At 37.6% G+C, this 23,987-nt stretch overlaps 1 protein-coding gene across 2 annotated transcripts in view; it reads right to left on the reverse strand.

Annotated features, from left to right (window-relative positions):
- The window catches only part of LOC139967272 (two pore channel protein 2-like), a 76,201-nt gene that overhangs the window by 25,560 nt on the left and 26,654 nt on the right, over positions 1–23,987 (reverse strand). For both annotated transcript variants that reach the window (XM_071970892.1, XM_071970882.1), the window contains 7 exons: positions 22,825–22,941; positions 20,774–20,866; positions 19,282–19,368; positions 17,513–17,580; positions 14,072–14,171; positions 12,798–12,869; positions 2,789–2,865 (listed from right to left, as the gene is read on the reverse strand). In XM_071970892.1, coding sequence (XP_071826993.1) covers positions 2,789–2,865; positions 12,798–12,869; positions 14,072–14,171; positions 17,513–17,580; positions 19,282–19,368; positions 20,774–20,866; positions 22,825–22,941 — 614 coding nt within the window. The remainder of the gene's footprint in view (positions 1–2,788; positions 2,866–12,797; positions 12,870–14,071; positions 14,172–17,512; positions 17,581–19,281; positions 19,369–20,773; positions 20,867–22,824; positions 22,942–23,987) is intronic.

Consider the following 23,987-nt stretch of genomic DNA (forward strand, 5'->3'; position numbering starts at 1 on the left):
TAGGTTGGACTTTTTATACCCTTTTAAATTTGTAAAAGAATTGAGGTTCATCAATTAAAGTGACTGGACAATTAAGTCTAATAGAAAGGTCATAAGGTCAGTTTTGCAGATCCAACAACAAAACTCAAAGGCAAAAAAAAACAAGATTCTAAAGGCCTCAAATGGAATGTTTACAATACATAACAAAAGAAAATGATGTCATCAAAGGGTGATCTGTCGTTCATATGCAGTCAAAAAGACATATTTTGGTTGAGTTATGGATAGAATTCATAAAACCATGGAATTTAACAATTAACATTTATGTCTGCATTGAGGAGCCCTCGACATTATGGGCTCTGAAGCCTTTAAGCAGCATTCCAGAGTTGTAGCATATTTTAAAGGTGATTATCTTGAAACCATCAATAACCATAGAGACATTATCATAGCACTCAAATTTTGCTTTTTTCTCTGGCATATATATTCATATCATGACTAACATTATTCTGCCTTAAAGGGTGTGAAGACTCGCGCAAAAAGAAACGTCTAATGCCGGTAATCTGACCTAGTTTCGAATGAGGTGTAACAGAAGTGTTAGACACCACCATCGATCCCAGAAAATACACACACAGCTTGCTACCGTCGGTAATTAGACACTAGTGTACAGTCAGTACATTGAGCTGCGGTCAATACCCACAGCACAGTGTATAAACGATACAGCTATGGCAAGATAGCAAGGTACAGTATCACGTTTCATTACTGTCTGCATTTTGTAGCGACACGAACAAAACGTCACTTGCAAGCAACAGAGCGTTAACTTTTTCAGAGGGCAGCACGCAGTTTGGGGTGAGTCTTGAATGCCTTTAAGTTATCCTATAATGATATATCAGATACATAGAAGCTGATTATGTGTTCAATTCCATTGCTGTTGAACGTCTTACCACAGACTGTGCAGCCGTTTTCTTTAACATGAAAAGTGCAATTGTTTTCATATTAATGTTACATCATTTCTGTGCCCTCGCACGATGTAGGCTTTAATACAAAATCAACAACAACAACAACCAAAAACACCAAAAACAAAAATTCAATCCTTTCTCTGAATTAAAAATCATTTCCAAAAAAAAAGCTGCTAGAAGTCAAAAGACAATGTCCTTGACCTTTGTGTTAGATAAAATTTGGAGCACATGTGTAACTTTATACCCTTTGTGATCTTCAACTTACGGGGGAAGTATGTACATCTGTTAAATATATACAATGAGCAGTTTTTAGGACTCAGGCAATACATTTAAATTTACATCAACAGCAGATGAAAACAAAGGAATAAAATCAGCCAACAGATGGAAGAGTATTTTGCTCACATAGGGATTTGTAAATAACGTCATGCTTGAATAGGATACCAAAAAAAAAAAAAATGTATGTTTATCAAGCAAATCTATCAAGCAAAGCTGTATATATATATATATATATATATCTGTATATTTATATCTGTATAAAAGCCATAAGAGGAAGAATTTAGAATCGGACTGAAACATTTACATTTTTGGCTTGCATATTCATAGAGGATGGGTAAGTTTTGTATACTATTTGTTTTGTATATTTTAATTTTCTATTTATATTATTTGCATTATTCTTATTTGAATTATTCTTATTATTTGTATTGTATTATTATTTTGTATTATTTCTATTTGTATTATGTATTTGATTATTTGTATTTGTATTATGTAGTTTTGTATACTACTAAGTTTTGTATACTAGTACAAAGCACCCACCTTATTACTGTACATATGAAACACTATTTGTTTCTCTTTCAAAAGGTGAAATTTTCTCACACAGCTATTGTCTCTGACACAATCTGGTCAAAAGTTAATTGGTATCAATTGTAAATTCTTTCTTTCACTGTTTCTCGGAAATTGTCGTAAAAGTATCAGTTAATAGCTTTAAAGTATCATATCGTTTTACTGCCTGCGAGCTCTCCCGACTAAATAACTTTGAAAAGTTGATGGTACGTTAGCTGATCATCTGCGATTTTATTACGTGGATCTCGTTCCTGCTCAGAGTCACCGATGGGGCTTCGATTTCACGAGATCCAAGGATGCACTCACAAATGGGGTCAGTTCTGAGATGGTATGAATTAGAGGGCACTTTCTACATCAGGGGGTGGGCAACCTTTTTGAATGAATGTAAAGGCTGGATATAAGGAGTGAAAGATTGACCTAACCAACGACCTGCTGTTGATTTCAAACCCTTGATTCCGAGGACTTTCAAGCAATAGGTGTGTGTACTTAATCTGTATTCACAAAAACATAATGTCAATACAGTACAGTTGATATTTAATGGGGATAATAGGCCTACCTGACAGCATCATTAGTGCCGATAAATTCTAAGCAGCTAGCTCGTTTTTTTGTGATGATGTAAAATAGCTTGATTTTTCTTTTTTCTTGAGACATCTCACAGGCCGCAAAAAAAATCACTGCCTGGCCGCACGTGGCCTGCGGGCCATAGGTTGCCCACCCCAGCTCTACATGATAGGGTCAAGATGGTAGAGGACCTTTGATTTTACCACCTTCTTTTTTTTTGGGGGGGCGGGGGATCTTTGGATCAACAATGTTCTTACCTGAAAACAAACTCAACTCAGCCATTCTTGTAATTTAATTATGTGTCACATATAGATGATTGTGGCAAACAAGTTCAAACCAGGAATTACGTTTTCGAGGAAAGGGATATTTTTTCGGTAACTATGTGCTAAATGCTACAAATGATACTACTAGCCGATAAATAATTTCAATAAGTATAATGCTCCAGATAAACTTACAGCTTGCGGATCCCTGGATGATGTATCTTGTTCTGAAAGATTTCCATCCCAAGAATAGCATACACATAGTAAATCACCTGTAATTTAATGAGAAAAATGGTTTACATTCATTCATATGTAGCAATAAACAAAAGCTTAATGTGTTTGGGTTCTGCGAGATTATCAACTTTCCCCAGAGGGGGACTGGGAAAGGGGGAGGAGGACTGGGAAAGGGGGAGGAGGACTGGGAAAGGGGAGTGGAACTGGGAAAGGGGGAGGGGAACTGGGAAAGGGGGAGGGGAACTGGGAAAGGGGAACTTGGAAAGGGGGAGGACTGGGAAAGGGGGGGAACTGGAAGGGGGAGGGAAACTGGGAAAGGGGGAGGGGAACTGGGAAAGGGGAACTTGGAAAGGGGGAGGGGAACTGGGAAAGGGGGAGGGGAACTGGGAAAGGGGAACTTGGAAAGGGGGAGGACTGGGAAAGGGGAGGGGAACTGGAAGGGGGAGGGAAACTGGGAAAGGGGGAGGGGAACTGGGAAAGGGGAACTTGGAAAGGGGGAGGACTGGGAAAGGGGAGGGGGGAACTGGAAGGGGGAGGGGAACTGGGAAAGGGGGAGGGGAACTGGGAAAGGGGAACTTGGAAAGGGGGAGGACTGGGAAAGGGGAGGGGAACTGGAAGGGGGAGGGGAACTGGGAAAGGGGAAGGTGAACTGGGAAAGGGGGAGGGGAACTGGGAAAGGGGAAAGGGGGAGGAGGACTGGGAAAGGGGAGGATAACTGGGAAAGGGAACTGGGAAAGGGAACTGGGAAAGGGGAGGACTGGGAAAGGGGAGGACTGGGAAAGGGGAGGACTGGGAAAGGGGAGGAGAACTGGGAAAGGGGGAGGTGAACTGGGAAAGGGGGAGGTGAACTGGGAAAGGGGGAGGGGAACTGGGAAAGGGGAACTGGGAAAGGGAGAGGAGGACTGGGAAAGGGGAGGGTAACTGGGAAAGGGAACTGGGAACTGGGAAAGGGAACTGGGAAAGGGAACTGGGAAAGGGGAGGGGATCTGGGAAAGGGCTGGGGAACTGGGATTGGGAAAGGGGAGGGGCTGGGAAAGAGGAGGGGGACTGGGAAAGGGGAGGACTGGGAAAGGGGAGGGGCTCGGACAGGGGAGGGGACTGGGAAATGGGAGGGGCACTGGGAAGGGGGACTGGGACTGGGGAGGGGGACTAGGACTGGGAATAGGGAGGGGACTGAGAAACATGTGTGGACGATGGATGTGTTGCTTCTAATCCTTGGGTGTTTGTTGTTGGTATGATTGTTAAGAGAACAGTTTGGTAAAGATAAAGCACTTAATGAAACAAAGGATTAATAATTACAGATAGCGCCTGGAGTGATTTGGGCTTATTGGGACATTCCAGAATAATGTAACATATTGTTAAAGTGAGAATCTAGAAACCCTGACTAGATGAGAGCAACCTTACCCAGACATATTTTATTCTTGTATATTCTTGTTTTGTTTTTTCTTCTTTTTCTAACTGTGAAGTATGAAACACTAGTCATTTTTAACTGAAAATATCCACAAAAGCTGATTTTGTATTGACTTTGGTCAATTTTAACAGTGCCATCCATTAGCATAAGTAGTCAAAGATTATGTCAATAAAGCATGAAAAGTTAAAATATTGATTTTTAAGATTTTTTTTTTTAAGATTTTTAGTTTTAACTTATACATAAATAAAACTATGATGCCGAGGTGCCTGGTAAAAGAAAAGGACCTTAAATTGAATTGCCTCTTCACGAATCACTAAGGACAACTAACTTAACAACTATTATTTGGAGTGAGAACCCAATTAGGTTTGGTAAAATGTTCAGGTATATAGCAATCACCTTCAAGTACTTATTTCAACTTCAATATGATATTAGAAAACTAGTTTTAGCATTGCATTCCAATCATTCCAACTGAGCACCAACTGAAAATCTAAAGAATGGGATCTATTGTTAAATAGTTAATCTATAAGTGTTCAAGCAGGTCAGAAGTGAAACTATTTAATGCGGGGGGGGGGGGGGGGAAGACCTTGTACAAAGCATGAAATGAAGCATAAAGTTTATGGAGGATATGTGGAAAATCCCTAAGTTGCCTAAGAGTTTACTATTTGTATTATTATTATGATTCACCATAACTGTTTCTACAGCAGGTAAAAAAAGAATCGACAGTATTACGGGTACCTTGGATCACCAGTTACCATGAAAAAACAAGAAAACAAATTTACACAAAAAGTCAAAAATCAATGCTCTTATTTTTACATGACTTTTGCATGTTCAGTGAATGTTTAGTCTTTGGTGACTTGTCACACCCACACACCCAAGTCTGTACAATTCAAAGAGTCACTGCTATGTGGTGCTACAGCCATACACCACCCTCGAAGGCATCCTATCTGGTGCATCCTTAATTTAGTGCACACAGGATACTGACCACAGCTACCCTGTTGGTCCACATTTATACACCTAGGTGGGGTCCACATTTATATACCTAGGTGGGGTCCACATTTATACACCTAGGTTAAGACATGTCACAAGCAACCTACCGAGAACATGACTAAATGTTCCGAGGGAATGACTAAATGTACAGAGGACATAACCAAATGTTCCGAGGACATAACTAAATTGTTCCGGGGACATCACTAAATGTCCCGAGTACATGACTAAAGGCCCGGGGACTTAACTAAATGTCCTGAGGACATTGCTAAATGTCCCGAGGACATGACTAAAGGCCCGGGGACATAAGTAAATGTCCCGGGGACATAAGTAAATGTCCCGGGGACATAAGTAAATGTCCCGGGGACATAACTAAAGGCCCGGGGACATGACTAAATTTCCCGAGGACATAACTAAATGTCCCGGGGACACAAGTAAATGTCACAAGGACATAAGTAAATGTCCCGGGGACATAACTAAAGGCCCGGGGACATAACTAAATGCCGGAGGACATAACTAAATGTCCAGAGGACAAAACTAAATGTCCCAGGGACATAAGTAAATGTCCTGAGGACATAATTGTCCCAAAGACATAACTCATGCTAGCTTCAGAATCTTTAATCCTTTAATTGCAATGCCAATACCTTAACCACTTGATCACATCAATGTCAGCACTTCACCAACCACCCCACTCCCCTCCACTATCTATAGTTTGAAGTCAATTCAAATATCACTAATTACACAGTCTAAATTTACTTGTTATTCATAAACAAAGCACTATAAAGAGGGGAATTATTAACAAATTGTTTGAAAGAGCAATGATGGGACAATGGAAAACATTCCACTTGCCTTGGGATTACAAGTTACTACGCTAATTATTATCAGCTACGTAGCCAGGAATTTGAAAGGGGGGAGCACATTTTGAGATTGATATGGGGGGAGGTGTCTAAGGGGAGGGGGTCTCCCCCTCCCCTTTGAAATATTTTTGAACAATTGAAGATCCTTAGATGCGATCTGGTGCAATGTTTTGCCAGTTTCATCATTATCATATGATATCATATTATCAGCAGATTTTGTTTCCGGTTTGAATTACTCTTTTACATGTTCTTTTACATGTTAAATCAGAAAGACAAACATAGTGCTCTTTTACAATTTTTCTAGTAGGATGGTTCTTGTTTGTTGTCCAATGTCTGGACTTAAATACATTTGACGAACTTAACTGATGGACAATAGAAACGTTCATATTTAGCAGTGTAATAATTATTATATGAGAACACACGTTGTTGTCGTCGTTCTGCATACGGTTCATGACACTCCATCGAGTGCGATTAGGTAGGCTATATGTATTTTATTATGCAGTGGTCAACTGTAGGCTTGTAATAGGCTATAGGCTAAATTTAGCTAATTGCATCTGCCAAACTAAGTAGTTGAATCAGTAGGCCTGAATGTTACTATGATTATAACAAAGTTAACAGAGCTGACGAGTATTCAAGATCAAAAGAGCACTGACAAAATACGTTTTTAACATTTTTTCGACACTGAAAAGGGGAGGAGCAGTTGCTCCTACTGTCCCCCCCTGGCTACGTTCCTGCTGTGGACCTATTTTTACTTTCATTCTACTAACTTTTAATGACTAAACCTCTTGTGGTAAAAACTGGCCAATACTTGGTGGAGGAATGGTAGCCTTTGGATATCCACTATGTCCATGTTCTTCATCATAACAAGTACCAAACAGGCGACTGAGAAAGCAACCAGCATGTACTCTCGGGTATATGACTTCTCATAGACAGACAACCATCAATTGACGGCCCTGAGATAAACACTACCCTCCCGTTAACTACCTGTGACGATGACCTATTTTAGCTTCGCTTTCTATGACCTTTATCCTTCAACAGTCTGCTGTACCACACAGTTGACTAAGCTCTTCAATGAATGATTGTACATTGGTTGATTTCCATCAATCCATTTATTTTTTTGCTGGTTACAGTGTGATATGTAATATATATTTTTTGTACTATGTCTGATATATTTTATTCATCTACCAGTACAGAAGATATATATACTTTATTCCAAATGTGTTTGATCCTAACCTAGGATGACCTTCTGATTGAAAAGTTTTTGCTTTATTTCGGTTAATGCCTTTTCCTCGTCTTTACATCGAAAAATTCTCGTCTTCTATGCTTCGTCATAAAAATCAAATTTGTAAAAAGAATGTCTAGTTAAGAGACAGCTTCAGGTGACTGATGGAGGGTAACTTACAGTAGTTAAAACAGCTTATTATGACATCAATCCATGATGTCATAATGATAACATCATAATAATATGGTAACATAATGGTAAAGTCATAATCATATTGTCACTAACCGTTATTTCATAACCCTTAGTACCATTGTGGTAAATGCCATAGTCAATGTGTGTGAGAGTGTTGTGGTCAAGTGGTTAAGGCAGTGGACTTGTGATCTAAGGTTTGCAGGTTCGAGTCCTGGCCAGATCATTATGTTGTGTCCTTGGGTAAGGCCATTTATCTCTCTTCACCCAGGCGTATAAATGGGGACCTGTGCGATAAACTGTCAGTTTGGCGCTGTTTAGCTGCTGCCATGTGGAGGGATTGTCTCTATGTTTGACAGGTTATCGTTGACCAGGGTGATATTGTGATGTGCCTTGAGACCATTATCGGTGGATAAGTCAGAGTTTTATAAATCTAAATAGTATTATTTTTATCATAGTCGTAATAGCTCTAGTGTCATAACCTTAATAACAAAGCCATAATTTCTTAGTCGTAATAGCATATCAGCAATGATCAAGCTTTAATGATAAAGCTGTAATATCATCTCCATAGTTCCAAAGTGGGAATAACAGAGCCGTAATAAAGTAGCATTATGGAATCGCTGCAAATTCATAACTCATATTGACATAGCCATAATGTAACATTTGTTATGTATTTAGTTATAATGACATAACAGTTAAGCCATATATCACTTTAACTGTTCTAACCATAATGACATAGTCATAATGAAACATTCGTAATGTATTTAGTTATAATGACGTAACAGTAAAGCTATAACTTTAACTGTTCTAACCATAATCACATTAAGTATAGAGGTTTTAACTAAACTGACATTCAATAAAACAGTGTCCCCCATCATGAAATATTTAACCAATGGCAACAATGGTGAAACATTTCTATGTAACAATATTTGCCTGGAAATCAAAACTGATTGGCTGTTTAGTTTCCAAGTTTTCCTGATACGCCCAAACTTCTTAATTCAATATTCCATGTACAATAGTTTGCTTCAGTACTGTCATTGAAATTATCATTGATTTTATTTTATTCTCCTTGAGATGTTTCATCTAAGTTAATGTATTTAGTTTCCTTCCTTTGTTTGAGTTAATCTACCATCAATAAACTAAGTTTATGTGACAGGAAATACAACTCATAACACAGGACAATAAAAACATATTACCTTTAGATATCTATATTTGGGAGGAGGTGGTGGCGCATGTAACCTTTGAAGTATGGTGAGCCTTATGATCTCCTTCAAATGTTTACTTCCATTGTGGGATAGCATATTTGATTGTGGCCGTGTCCTTCCCACCTACAGCGAGTGTTCAATCAGTAACGTTTTCTTTGCCTGTGCGTGCCAGCATGTAATTATCCACTATCGGAGCTGCGACAAACAAGCCCACTCAATGACGCATCATCCTTTGAAACACTTTACCACGTTAAAGACTGAAATTGTGGTTTATACTTCTATTCTGCATTTTGCCTGATTAAACACAGTATAGTAGAGATATGTAGCTGACATAAGAATATTGGGCACAATGAACATAGTTGGTATAGCATAGTTTAATGAAATCAAATGAAAAGCATTCATTCTTGCCAGCTGCTGGTATCTGCTTGTTCTTGACAAATAAAAAATATTTCTATTGTCATTTAATATTAAGGCAAATCAGAAACCTTATGTTTGGGCAAGGTGACATTAGGTCATAAACGTCTCTGGGAATGCTGCAATAAGTGTCTTGCTTGTAAGTAGTAGGCCAATGCCCTTAATATCCAAGGACTGTAGAACGTATATGCTGCAATAAGTGTCTTGCAAGTAAATAGTAGGCCAATGCCCTTAATATCTAAGGACTGTAGAACCTTTATGCTGCAATAAGTGTCTTGCTTGTAAGTAGTAGGCCAATGCCCTTAATATCTAAGGACTGTAGAACGTTTATGCTGCAATAAGTGTCTTGCATGTAAATAGTAGGCCAATGCCCTTAATATCTAAGGACTGTAGTTTGGGTTCCAGGCCGGATCATTATGCTGCAATAAGTGTCTTGCATGTAAATAGTAGGCCAATGCCCTTAATATCTAAGGACTGTAGAACATTTATGCTGCAATAAGTGTCTTGCATGTAAATAGTAGGCCAATGCCCTTAATATCTAAGGACTGTAGAACGTTTATGCTGCAATAAGTGTCTTGCATGTACATAGTAGGCCAATGCCCTTAATATCTAAGGACTGTAGAACGTTTATGCTGCAATAAGTGTCTTGCATGTAAATAGTAGGCCAATGCCCTTAATATCTAAGGACTGTAGAACGTTTATGCTGCAATAAGTGTCTTGCATGTAAATAGTAGGCCAATGCCCTTAATATTGAAGGACTGTAGTTTGGGTTCCTGGCTGGATCATTATGCTGCATACTTTGGGCGAGATACCCTCCTCACTTGCCTCTCTTCACCCAAGAGTATCAGTGGGAAGGACCTGAGAAGTAACTTGTAAATCAAGTTGTGCACACTTGAGTTATAACTGCAACCTATGGGAAATCCCCCATAGGAAGTATTGTGCACCTTCGGGCAATTGTTTTTTTTTCTATTGTGCATACTTGGGTGTGTGGGTGTGACAAGTCAGCCGAGGGATTAACTGTTGTAAAGCTGTGTAGGAAGGCACTAGCCTCATTACAAGTAAGACTCAAGAACAGATGAACAAACAATCATAACTAGACATAGCAAGTATGGATTCTGTTGGAAATTGATCAATTCTTTGAGGATCCCTGCAGCGCCCTCATTTTTAGCAAGTTTACTCACTGGAGAATCTCACTAAGACGATTTATATCTACGCCATCCATTTCTGTCAAACTTGATAAATGCTAATTCCTTTCTGTATGGTGTAAATGATAGGCAACTTCAGTTGTTAGAATGTGTGTAGAACACAGCAGCTACAATTCTTACATGCTAAAAAACAATTTAAAAAAAAAAAAAAAAAATTATTGGAATGATCCTCATTTTTCTCTAATCCTGTAATGATTGTTCTAGCTACCTGTCATCTACAGAAGAGATTGTAATGTCAGGTTAGAGACTGACAAAGCCTTCCGTGCATCCACCACCATGATGCTTATGCAAGTTTATTACATGTTGGATTCTCAAATGATCATTACATCCCTCAAGAAAAATTAAATTAAAAAAAAATGCCAAGGTGGACATATTTTCAAGTTTGTTCTTCAACCCTGTAACAACTTATTTTAAACTCACTCATTATATTTCATGATAAGTCTGCACCATGTTTATTGTTAAGTTTGTTCTTCAACCCTGTAACTACATATTTGGAACTCACTCATCATATTTCATGTTTAGTCTGCACAATGTTTATTGTTAAGTTTGTTCTTCAACCCTGTAACTACATATTTTGAACTCACTCATTATATTTCAAGTTGTTAAGTCTGCACCATGTATATTGTTAAGTTTGTTCTTCAACCCTGTTAACTACTTATTTGGAACTCACTCATTATATTTCATGTTAAATCTGCACCATGTACTGACAGTTTTAAGAAGAAGATTTATAGAAAAACACGACCCTAATCATCGTCTTTGGCTTATATCACAGATCTGAGTTAAAATCAATATTCCCCCAAGCAACTATTGAAGAAAGATCTTGTACTGTTTGGATAGATATCCTAGTTTCTAAAGTTGTGTCTGGAAGTTGTCATTCTGAATGTCATAGAGAGCCACAAGGATCTCAAAGTTATCAATTTTTCTTTCTTTTTCTCCTCAATATGATACTGCAGCAAAGTCTTAATTTGGTTGGCAGAAATCAATTGTTTGTTTTTCTTCATTCGATACTTCCTGAATTATTCACAGAGGGTGCTGTGTCAATACTTTTGATGTTTTAGGTTTTAACATATATATACACTATTACCGTTATTGGACAACTTTAAATGTCAACGATGAAATTTCACACTAATATGATGAACCAACGAGAAAGACTTGGCAGCTTTTTACCTTCTATACGTAAGCTAAAATCACAGTATTCAGAGAAATGGTAACCTCCCCATCCCCTCCCCTCAACTTCAATAGCCCCTCCCCTTAACTTCAATAGCCCCTCCCCCTCCCCTCAACTTTAATAATATAACATTTATGTTTGCATATCGCACAAAAATTAAGGTGAATAATTTTTTAATATTTCTTGCGTGGTCTATGTTAGGATGGATTGAGCTTTCATCACATGGACATTATTTTAGTATTGAAACGTAACCACCTGCTCAAAAGAGACCATATACTAATAAAGAAATTTGCTAGATATGCTAAGATGACAAAAAAAAGGTTTCAAATGCATTCTATGTACATTTAAAATGTTCTTTTGCAGTTAATAAGCAATTCTTGCTATGTGATAACATTTGTGGTCATAATATTGTCAAAAATGACAATAAGAGAACATGGTATTCTATCACTGAATTTGGGTAGCACAGTTGTTCTTTGATGTTTCTCTTGATAACCAAATTATGTCTCCCTTATAGATGATGCAGCCCTCTTTTTCATGTGTTAATTTAAATTAAACCTTTTCATTCATTTACAAACAATACCCAAGAGTCCTATCCATCACAAAATCCAAACCTTTTCAGAGCACCAACTTACCACTAAACTCCAAATTTAAAGCCTTCAAATTTCACCAACTTTCCACTAAACTCCAAATTTAAAGCCTTCAAATTTCACCAACTTACCACTAAACTAACAATTATAGCCTTCAAATTTCACCAACTTTCCACTAAACTCCCAATTTAAAGCCTTCAAATTTCACCAAATTTCCACTAAACTCCCAATTAAAGCCTTCAAATTTCACCAACTTACCACTAAACTCCCCAATTAAAGCCTTCAAATTTCACCAACTTACCACTAAACTCCCCAATTAAAGCCTTCAAGTTTCACCAACTTACCACTAAACTCCCAATTTAAAGCCTTCAAATTTCACCAACGTACCACTAAACTCCCAATTAAAGCCTTCAAGTTTCACCAACTTACCACTAAAATCCCAAATTAAAGCCTTCAAATTTTACCAACTTTCCACTAAACTCCCAATTAAAGCCTTCAAATTTCACCAACTTACCACTAAACTCCCCAATTAAAGCCTTCAAATTTCACCAACTTACCACTAAACTCCCCAATTAAAGCCTTCAAGTTTCACCAACTTACCACTAAACTCCCAATTTAAAGCCTTCAAATTTCACCAACGTACCACTAAACTCCCAATTAGAGCCTTCAAGTTTCACCAACTTACCACTAAACTCCCAATTAAAAGTCTTTAAATTTTACCAACTTACCACTAAACTCCCAATTAATGCCTTCAAATTTCGAACGAGGTCAACCAATGTACCAGCTACGACTGACATGGTCTGAAAAGGAGAAAAAATTAAAGCATAAAGCCAAAATCAAGTAAATATCACAACTCTTGGCTTCTACACAAACAAGTATTGCCCAAAATCCGAAACCATGGTAACACTGGAACTTCTTTGGTACTCAAGTGTACCGATTATAAGCTGCTTTATTTATTTGTTGAGTAACTTTGTATCACTCTGACAACGCATTGAAATATAATGACATCACAAGAATCTCCCGCAATGCTATACATCAACCCTATCCTATCTAGTCCTATCTAGTTCTGTGTAACTTGACAAGCTGCAATGTCTGATTAATTAATCACTGAAAATTACTTTGAGGAATCTCTGAAGTACATTTCTGGGCAACCTATCTGAATTATTACATAATTCACTCATAGTGTTACATATTTGAAATAACATATGGTATGTACCACTCATAACTACATGAGCACAGATAAGTCTTGGATAATGGTGGGGACACGTGTCTGTTCTCTGATACTATCTAATTGGAGCGCGACCATAGGTTGGACGTAGCGTACAACACATATTTTGGCAAATATATACCTCCCAGATGGCCGGAAAATAACACTTTCCAGACCCAATGATGCTCCCAACTTCCTTAAATAGTAGATCTCATGGCTTAGAAATTTAGTTTGGGGAAATACATCTGCAGAAAAAAATCAGGGGACAAATAATCCAAGTAGACTTTTGTATACGATGGGTCTGGGGTCCTCTCCCAGTAAACATTGATAGACTGCCGCAAATGCGATTTCCGTCCAATATTTAACAACTGTGGATAAATATAACCAAAAAAAGTTGGTGGGGACACGTCAGGCTGTCCCCGCCAGGATCTGCCCACATGCATAACTAGCACATTTTAGCAATGGAATGTTGAACTCTGTTCCTTTGGCAACATTACACAGGTCAGATTGCCAACCAATCAGAAGCCTTCTTTGACGTATTAACAATCACACACCTCAAGTTAGTTCAAAGCTTTAAGAATCAATAAAAATTGTATCAAAGTCTCCAAAATATACCATATATCAATAAACAAAATTTTCTCTGACTTGTCCTCAATCTTATAACAAGTTTCCACATCCGATAAGCTTGACTAGTCAACCTATGTTCTGGTTTAGGGGTTGAATATGTTAGGCAGTTTGCTACACCAAATCAATGTAAACGTTGAACAAAGTGATACCCACTGTTAAGAGACTTACCTCAAACATACTTATCAACCGAAGGAATCGGAAGATTATCAACATGTTGATAATCCTCGTTAAATCATAAAAGGGAATGAAGACAACCACTTCGTTTACGCTGTAAATGAAGCAAACAAGAAAACACTTAACACTAATGTAATTGATGTATAGTGTTAAATGTACAGACCGTGATATATGAATCTCTGTATTAAAGTAACTAATTAACACCTAGAATTTCAAAACTTGCTGAAAAATGCTTGGGCACACTCAGAGAACATTACATCCCTGCTGTCGGCCATAAAATATGCATCTTAAAAGTCCGCCCCAAGAACTCAATTCTTACTTACATCAGAGATGTGTTTCTTACAAGGATTTCCAACCACATGGATTCTTGTTCAGAGAATCTTTTGCCGCCAACAATTCTGTTTTGGTTTCAATATTACACCCTCAATAGTATCATTAGAAGCTTACACTTACTACACAATCTCATGTTTCCTCTGCTTAACTTATAGCAGGTTATAAGGCCCAAATTGGCACAAGGTTATTTTCTTCCCTGTAATTCATTCCTGAGTAGAGATTTCTATTTTTGTATGTGATTCATCGCAATATTGGTAGTAGTAGTTGTACAAACACCATAAACGGATTGATCTCTCATATTAAATAGAGAGAAAACATGCAGAGTTTGTCAACTTTAAGATTTAAGAGATGTTTCTGCTGTCTTGTTTGTGTTAGGATGCTCTTTATAGAAACATTTGAAACTGTAGGGTTTGTTACTGAAAGCCGTTTTCACTTTCTTGTAAGATCAAACCTTTTTGACCCTGGTGGCAACAAATTTGCCTTCAGAGCTGTATCTCTCGTCAGCTATTATTCATATTACTAAAGGAAAATGCTTACGATATGAGACGAGAGCCAAACAACATTGAACAAGTAGACAATTAAAAGTTTGAAATTGATTAGGATTCATCCATTACTTAAATTTGGATCCATAGTGAAACGGTTGTACATCCATCTTAGTAACACTTCCCTACTGATATGGAACCCTGCTGACAAGTTGGCTTTTACACAACAAAAACAATTATGAATAGCAATGTAATGTACAGAAGAAAAACATGAAATCATGTTCACTATAAGTAAGACGTGGCAACCCAATCGGGCCTTGAAATTCTACTCACTAAATACCAGTGGAATTTGACATTTGCTGGTAGAGAACAAAAGGCACCGGCAATTTTGTGCCGGTGGAGATTTAAGAACTTAAACACATGGTTAGTCTGTTGAAAATTATCATTCACAGAATTGGGTGTGTTTTCGATTACAGACCACGAGACCAAAGGTCTGCGAGACCGAAGGTCCGCGAGACCGAAATTGAAAAAGGTCTGTGACACCGAAGGTCTTCGAGACCGAGGTCCGCGAGACCGAAACTATTACTAGGCCTATAATAGTGGTAAGACAAATATTACTACCGGTAATATTAGGTCGATAAAGGGCGTAATTAAATATAATTTACAGCCATTTCTTTTCATAGTGGATACCAGTGACTTATACGCAAGGGGGATGGGACGGCTTGCATTGATAATAGGCCTCCACCAGTGGCGTAACCAGAGGGGGCTGCAGGGGCGAAAACCATATATATAACCACAAATATAACTTAATAATTAGATATAGCGATACCCTATTTTAAACAATGTTGCCCCCCTTGTCAATATCTTTGACCCGCTCTGAAGCCCCTCTAATGAAAAAGTCTAGTTACGCCTATCAATGGACCATGCATAGCCATCGGTCTCGCGGACCAAATGTTCGTGGAAATTCGGTCATGCTGACCTTCGGTCTCGCGGACCTTCGCTTTCGTGGAATTCCCCTGTGTTTTCAGCACCCAACATATAAAGCCCAGTATCATTGCTTATTATCAGTAAATATTATTAGGCTGCTCCCAAAACGTCTGTACAGTAACTAACAGTAACTAACAGTAACTAACGCGATCTGTAATTTAGTGAAATGGCAGTGAGAGCATGGTTTTAGAAAGTACAAATTTAGCAAGTGGCTAAATATGTGAAAGGTTAGGCCTGATAATGACTGTCAAATTTCATTGTCATTAAAGCGGGAATTAACGCTAAAGATAGCTACCAAACATCAGGACCTGGACGATGTTCATTGTATGAATGTTGCACAGTGTGACTCATATACATAGACTCTGTACACATTTGGAGAAAGGCAAGTCTCTTTATTGACTGTACTTTAAAGGCATTGAAGACTTGCCCCAAACTGCGTGCAGCCATCTGAAAAAGTTAACTTTCTGTTGCTTGCAAGTGACATTTTGTTCATGTCGCTACAAAATGCAGACAGCAATGAAACGTGATACCTTGTTATCTTTTATGTGGACCTGAGATGTCCACGGCTGTATCGTGTGTACTGTGCTGTGGGTATTGAACGCAGCTGTATGTACTGACTGTACACTAGTGTCTAATTACCGACGGTAGCAAGCTGTGTGTGTATTTTCTGGGATCGATGTTGGTGTCTAACACTTCTGTTACACTTCATTCGAAACTAGGTCAGATTACCGGCATTAGACGTTTCTTTTTGCGCGAGTCTTCACACCCTTTAATCCAACTGGGCTCTCCAGCCTTGCTGGAAGTCAGCCTCGATTCAGCCTATCAAGTTCTGCGATACTTGACAGGTTCCAGTCTCTGCATACAGATCATAACGGTTAGGTGGTTTGATCACTAGTATATACAATCATGTTCGTATTTATTGAAGAAGAGATCTTTCGAAACAATATTTTGTTCAAAGTTTCCGGGCAGTGTAATTCGGCCAAACTTAACAGGCAGAACCTTGAACTAGTCGATCTGAGCGCTCGCATAATTCAGACGCATATGACAGCGCCCTCTGTTAGATTGGATGAACCCTATTGTAGTATTGTTATGTAAACTTGAGCACCTTATAAGATTTTGCATTTTGTACATTTTTAAAAAATTTGTGTAAACAAAGCTCAGCGGCAACGGGAGATCATGGTGCTGATAAATTTGCCCATAAGTTAATTAACTTCTGTTCTAATTTACTGTGAACAGTTCCCTAAAGATTTGACAATTTTTGTGGTAACTTGAGTCCTTTTCTCCCTTTTTTACTCCATTTACGGTGCAAGTCATCACAACCCATGTCTATTCCAATCTCTTTTCCATGACAGAATGCAAAAATACCAAAACTTGTAATATGCATAATGTTGATTTTAAAAGTGAACTCAACCAATTTATCTGTTTGTGCTGGTAATCCTTTTCATAACTACTGACAGTTTCTTGTTGTTAAAATTCTATATATCAAGCCTATTCTTATTAGTCTTTATATTATAATATCATTTTTCAAACTCTATTTCAACCATATCATGGTGTTTTAAGCATGATTTTCTGCTATTCGAACAACATTTATCAAAACGAGGATAAAACCAATTGAAAACATTAAACTTCTTACTCAGAGGGTGAGTGGGCATTAGCATCAGGCCCTACTGCAAACACGATCACCGTGAAAAGTGTAAAAAACTGCGGAATGAAAAAGAAGAATCAAACAAACGTTATCATCTTAAAATAGAGATAACATCATTCCTCTATCAATTTGGATGAAGACGTTTCTAGCACTTTTACATAAATACCAGTTTCTGAGTAAGACCTCAGGGTGAAATGTTCAAAATTCTGGGATCACATGGTGATTCTTTCCATAATTTTTCGCTTTTTGCCTTTTGCACCAAGTCATTACATTCACACTCTGTGAATACAGGCTGCATAGTTCCCATGGTTACTTGGGTTCTTCCTGTAAATCAGCCAATGAACCTACACCTACCCATGGACCTTTGTTTGCACACATGAGATGCTGATCTTCCTAGACTAGGCTTTCCATTATAAACACACACTAACTGATCCCTGAACCCTACAATCTTATTTGGCACAATTCTGTAGCAATTATTCACACAAGATATGACATGTACTATTTCCCTCAAAATGAGAAATTCAAACCAAAACATGCTGTCCGTTTTTTACTATAGTTTAGGTCGAGATGAAAACATTGATCAGACGCACACAGATGTATTGACCACTCCATTCATAACTGTTGATTCACATTTGGTTATATGCAGGGCTGCATATGCTGCCTTGCCTAGCAACCGTACGCTATGTCTCTGTGTCTCTATCAATGTTACCACAGCAGAGCAAACTATTTCCAAGGACACATTCCACTAAAACCATGAGTCATTAGTTTCTTGCCTATAAAGTCCAGCGACAATTATTCACTGTTTTTGTTAATATCATGTATTGAAGTCAAAACTTTGCCTGAGCACACCTACAATTAATGGTTTGGTAAGTTAACAGGAATGTTTTTGTTTGAGTTTGAGTACCCTCGATCTCTGAGAGTCAGCAAAAAATTTTGGCCAAAAAAAATATATCGTCATGATCATGTGATTAATTATTACACATTGGCCATTAAATTTCAAATGCATAATGTAGCTTTATCTGCTTGAGTGAATCAGTTGCTTTCAAATTCACTAAATTAATAAGGAGAACCCAAAATAATGCAAACATATTATGTAATAATATCCAAATATAAATGACAAATAACAAATGTAGAATAATTATGAGACTCCTTTTGGTCCATAATTGTTGAAATTTGAGGAAAACTTGCCCCCCCAAAAAAAGAAGGCAAAATGTAATGTAAATGTAAATAAAATCTTATATAGCGCACTACGCGCGATGCATCTGTGCGCTTTACAAACAACGTAGAATATACAATGAAATAAAACAGTAAATACATAAAACAGTAAATACATATACCATATACAGATATATACAGGAATATGAGATCGAGAAACGATTAAATGCACTGGTGAAGAGTAAAGCGATAAAACAGATTGACTACAAAATCTACAATTTGAATGCTAAAAAGTGAAAATTCCAATTGAAGCTAGAACCTAAAAACCAACATGACAGAACATCATAAAATTTTAAAAAATCCTAGAAACCATCATTATAGTGCTCTTGAAAGAGATGCGTTTTCAGGTGTGACTTGGTGGAGGTCAAGTCCGTGATCATGCGAATTCCAGGAGGCAGCTCGTTCCAAAACAAAGAATGGAGAACCAAACATGAAGCGCAAATTACCTCAACAGAAAGCGAATGATATTACTTAACTTTACTCTTTCTCCACATTTTAGCAGAGGCTGAAAATGAAAGAGAACATTAACCAGAACAACTTACCAGTAACACAACCGTCAAGACACCGTCAAAACGATTCAACCAACTTGCACGGTACCTTGGCCACCCTAACGCCCATATCTTGGCCACCTGAGGTAAATAACAAACACAAGCCGTCCAGGCTAGTACGTTTTTCTTGTCCTTCTTATTTCTTTTAACATCTTTCAGGAGATTATCAAGCCTTCCCTTTCTGGAAAGTGTTCTGAAAATTTATAAAGGGAGGGGGGGGAGGCGGAGAGAGTGGGAGCATTCATGGTTTTTCCCTATTCCTGTTCCCAGGGCAACAAAATAATATCCCCGTCCAGTGAATGACAGTTCAACAGAAACACCTCGACCAAATTCTTCATAGTCCATCATTCCTAGTGACTTTTGTTTTTTAATCCTGAAATCTCAAACATGTTGTACCACTGCTGTACCATTCACTACTAAAAGTACAATACAAAGTAACCAAAAAGCCAGTTAGCTTTGTGATTCCTTGCCTAACAATTTGCTCAAAATTCAAAATACTGTAACTATCTGACTAATGTAGAGCAAGTGAGTTAAATTTGTCCCACAAATTAAGTGAGAACCAGAAAAGATTTGTAGAAATCCCTTGTGGTGCATCAACCATGTCATTCACTCAAAAGGATTTTTACAGTATTGAAGTTTAAACCAAAATGTTTCAATATCCAGAAAGAATGGTCTTCCTATGTGAAATAAAGGCACATTTTACCAACTTTGAACTAACAAATTCCTCGAAATAGTTGTTCAGAGTTACGTACCTGACATTGTGTATATACTGTGAAACATTTTTGAGAAAATGGCCAAGTTCTCCAACATTTGAGATAACCTGTTGAGCCCTTGAGGCTCAGAGGGAGAAACCCTTATAGGAGGTTTAAGGCACATTCAAAGCAACAGTATGAACTCTGAAGCAGATTTCATTACCTGGATGATAGGTATATGTCGTTAGGGACCTATAGAGCTCCTTTCACAGAACTAAACTGAACTGAATTTGACCAAACGAGTTCACCAAAAGAGAATCATAGAATTCACAAATTAATTGTAGCTTTAATTTTTGGAGTTATCATGTTTAAAAGGTTTCAGACTTTGACGCCTGTTGACCTCATGTGACCTTTGACCTCTACCAATTTCAATAGGATTCTTGGCACTCAACAAGCTGAATCTGCATAGTAAGTAGCAAGTTCAACAAAGATGTACTTTTTGAGTTATCGAGTTCAGTTTGCAGACTTTGACCTCTGTTGACCCCAAATGACCAATGAACTTTTCACAGAAAACAATAGGCTTCTTTTACTCAATAAGACGGATCCACATACCTAGTATGAAGTTAATCTACCACTTTTTGAGTTACCGTGTTTACAAGCAAGTGTCACATAAATACACACACAAGCCATCATCATCGCAAAGATTCCTTTGGCCTCCGGAAACGAATAAAAAATGATTAGATTTATAAAATATTAGAGGATTTTAAAGAGGGTATTAAAAAGAAGAACCTTACTTGTTCAAAACAATAGAAGCCAGTACAGCCAATGTTGACAAGAATCAGCCCTGAGTCACTGTAAGTGTTTTGATCTTGAAGAGCAATTTCAACCTTTCAAAAGAAAATCATCAATCATTTTAATTATCAGACAAGAAGTGAACTTTAAGCAGAAATTCTCATCTCCATTCCTGACTTGTTTTCTGTCGTCTGTGTGTTAATTGGTACGGCCGAACATCTCCATCTTTTTAGGACAATGACTTGTAAAATTGATTGGCAAGAAAGTTGAGTGATCTGGACGAAATTGTCTTAACATAGACTTTCACTCTTTCGTTTATTTACTTAATCATTTCCAGTTTATGAATAAAAATCCACTTCTCTTATTTTCATTGCCACTTTTGCAGAAACTGTACAAAATATAATACCCAGTATTACACAAAAACCGATTGAAATTGAAAAAAAAATAAAAACACATTTTAGATTTTGTTACACTAAATTAGCACTAAATTAGTACAGAAACTGTACAAAACATAATACCCAGTATTACTCAAATAACGATTGAAATTGAAAAAAAAAATTAAAACACATTTTGAGATTTTGTTACACTAAATAGATATCTGTAACTTAGCACATATTAGCACAGAAAACTGTACAAAACATAATACCTAGTATTACACAAAAAACGATTGAAATTGAAAAAAAAATTAAAACACGTTTTGAGATTTTGTTACACTAAATAGATCTCTCCAAGTTAGCACAAAGTGCTTCAAGTCTGAAAAGTTTCTGATCCAGACACTTCTTTTACATTTATACCTTTATTTACATTATTTATACATTATTTATGCATTATTTATACATTATTTATACATTATTTACAGGCCCAAAACAAAGCTAACACTGATCTCCTTTTTCCTTTTTTTTATTATTACTATTTGAAGTTGAATTTTGCACAGTTATGAGCAGCAATGTCAAACAATTCTTGCATGTAACAAATCTTCAAAGCAGCCAGCCCTCTATCTTTGGTTGTCAAGTTAGTAACATAAGTACTTGTCCTTCCTATGAGTTATTACCTTCTATATTCTGGTACTCAGACTTTTGACCCAACAGTCAAGACTGGTTGTCTACAACTATATCCTACTCATTACAACAATATTTCCTACACTTTGTTTCATGGGCGCAGATCCTGGTGGGGACAACGGGACGCGTCGCCACCAACTTTTTCAGTGGTGGGGACATGATATACCGTGTCCCCACTAATTTGTCTTGACCAAACACTGCATTTCAAATTCCCCTGTATTGAACATCTGAGCAGTTTGATCCAGCATTGTGCAAATGACATGCAGCAGTTCTCATTTTATTATATTTATCCACAGTTTTTAAATATTGGACGGAAATCGCATTTGCAGCAGTCTATAATTGTTTACTGGAGAAGACCCCAGACCCATCGTATATACAAAAGTCTACTTGGATTATTTGTCCCCTGATTTTTTTTCTGCAGACGCCCATGTATTTCCCCAAACTAAATTTCTAAGCCATGAAATCTAAAATTTAAGGAGGTTTGGGAGCATCATTGGGTCTGGGAAGTGTTCATTCCGGCAATCTGGGAGGTATATTTGCCAACAAATTTTGTGTACGCTACGTGCGAACCCATGGTAGTGCTCCACTTAGATAGTATCAGAAAACAGACAGGCGTCCCCACCATTATCCAAGACTGATCTACAGAATAAGAATCAATTCAGGTATCATAGTTTGTCTTTTTTTATCGGATTGGAGAATATTACCTTTTGGGTGGGTGGAGGTTGACATTCATAGCTACTTGGACTAGTCTTCAGTGTCACTATTAATAAGTTTTTATTATGTTGATTCTTTGATGACCTTTGACATTACATCAATACAATCTCATGAATTCCTGTACTGTTGACTGTACTAATGTAGAAGAGAGCTTGCCTGACCAATAGTGATGCAAGAAATGAAAAAAACTTAAAACGATTATGGATTTATTACTGCAAACTAAAAAAAAAGAAAAAATATGTCATAGTTGGTCGAATCAGCAAAAAACACAATTCACTTACAGATATTACGAGGACGTTGACAGTGGCCACACACATACCAATATAGACAAAACCCTTGTGCGCAATCAACTGCTGAATACGTTTCAGCCTGCGAGTGGTCACGTTTCTTAAAGGAGGCTGCAAAGAAAAGACACAAAGAGGAATGATTAGACTGGTTAGCCTAGTGGTTAGAGCATCCGCTTATCAGCGGAAGGTTCGGGGTTCGACTCCAGGCCGAGTCATACCAAAGACTTTAAAAATGGGACCTACTGCCATCTTGCTTGGTGCTCAGCATGTATGTATGGAGTGGGAGAATATGTGTGTCTGATCGGTAAATACGATTTAGCACCCTTTGTGGCAGATCATCGTGTATAGTCCACAGTGACTTGAGAACGGTTATGGAATGATAATAGACGGTTGGTTATAGGCACTGTGCCATGAGCGTCTTCAGATGTATACTGGCGCAATACCAAGTATACACATTATTATTATTATTATGATGGTTTGATAAAGCTCCCGAATCTGGTATAATTCTAATGGCAGCTGCATTTTGAATTTCAAAAACAAACAGAAAAACACAACACTTCACCAGATGAAAAGAAATTGACTCTTGTCAATGGGATATTCTGGTGGCAGAAAATGTCTCAGTTATTTGTAAAAAAAAATACCACACTGTCAGGTTGAGAACACCATATCTTAATATCTTGTTCATAACTCAAGATACGGTTGATTGAGAATGGAACTTATTTTGACCGGTTAAACCCTCAATCTTCCCTGGAGTAAGATCACAGTGGGTGGTCTGTGATATCATAACGGTTATTGTTCTTCCAGGGCTTTACTTTTCTCATTATAATCATCTCGTAGACTTATTCTTGAAACCTTATACGTTCGGAATGTTAAGTTAAAGCTGTCCGGTTTCTCTGTTACTGAGAATTTCAGTTGTAGAAATTTTATTTTCATCTGTGTTATACGATTTTTCTAAAAGAAACACAAAAGCAAGTTCAACTAAATCGTTAAGTCATTCACTTTGTTATTGCCAGATGCATTTTCCAAAAAAATTATTATCTTTGCCAAACAAAATGATATGAGGATGCAGTTTTGACCTGATGCAGAAAGTTGCGGGAAGTTTTATCAATCAATCCTCTTCAGCTACTGTGGTGTCCCTTTAATGAAAGGCAGCCTAG

This window comes from Apostichopus japonicus, chromosome 1 (assembly GCF_037975245.1).
Source record: "Apostichopus japonicus isolate 1M-3 chromosome 1, ASM3797524v1, whole genome shotgun sequence".
NCBI classification, from domain to species: Eukaryota; Metazoa; Echinodermata; class Holothuroidea; order Aspidochirotida; family Stichopodidae; genus Apostichopus; species Apostichopus japonicus.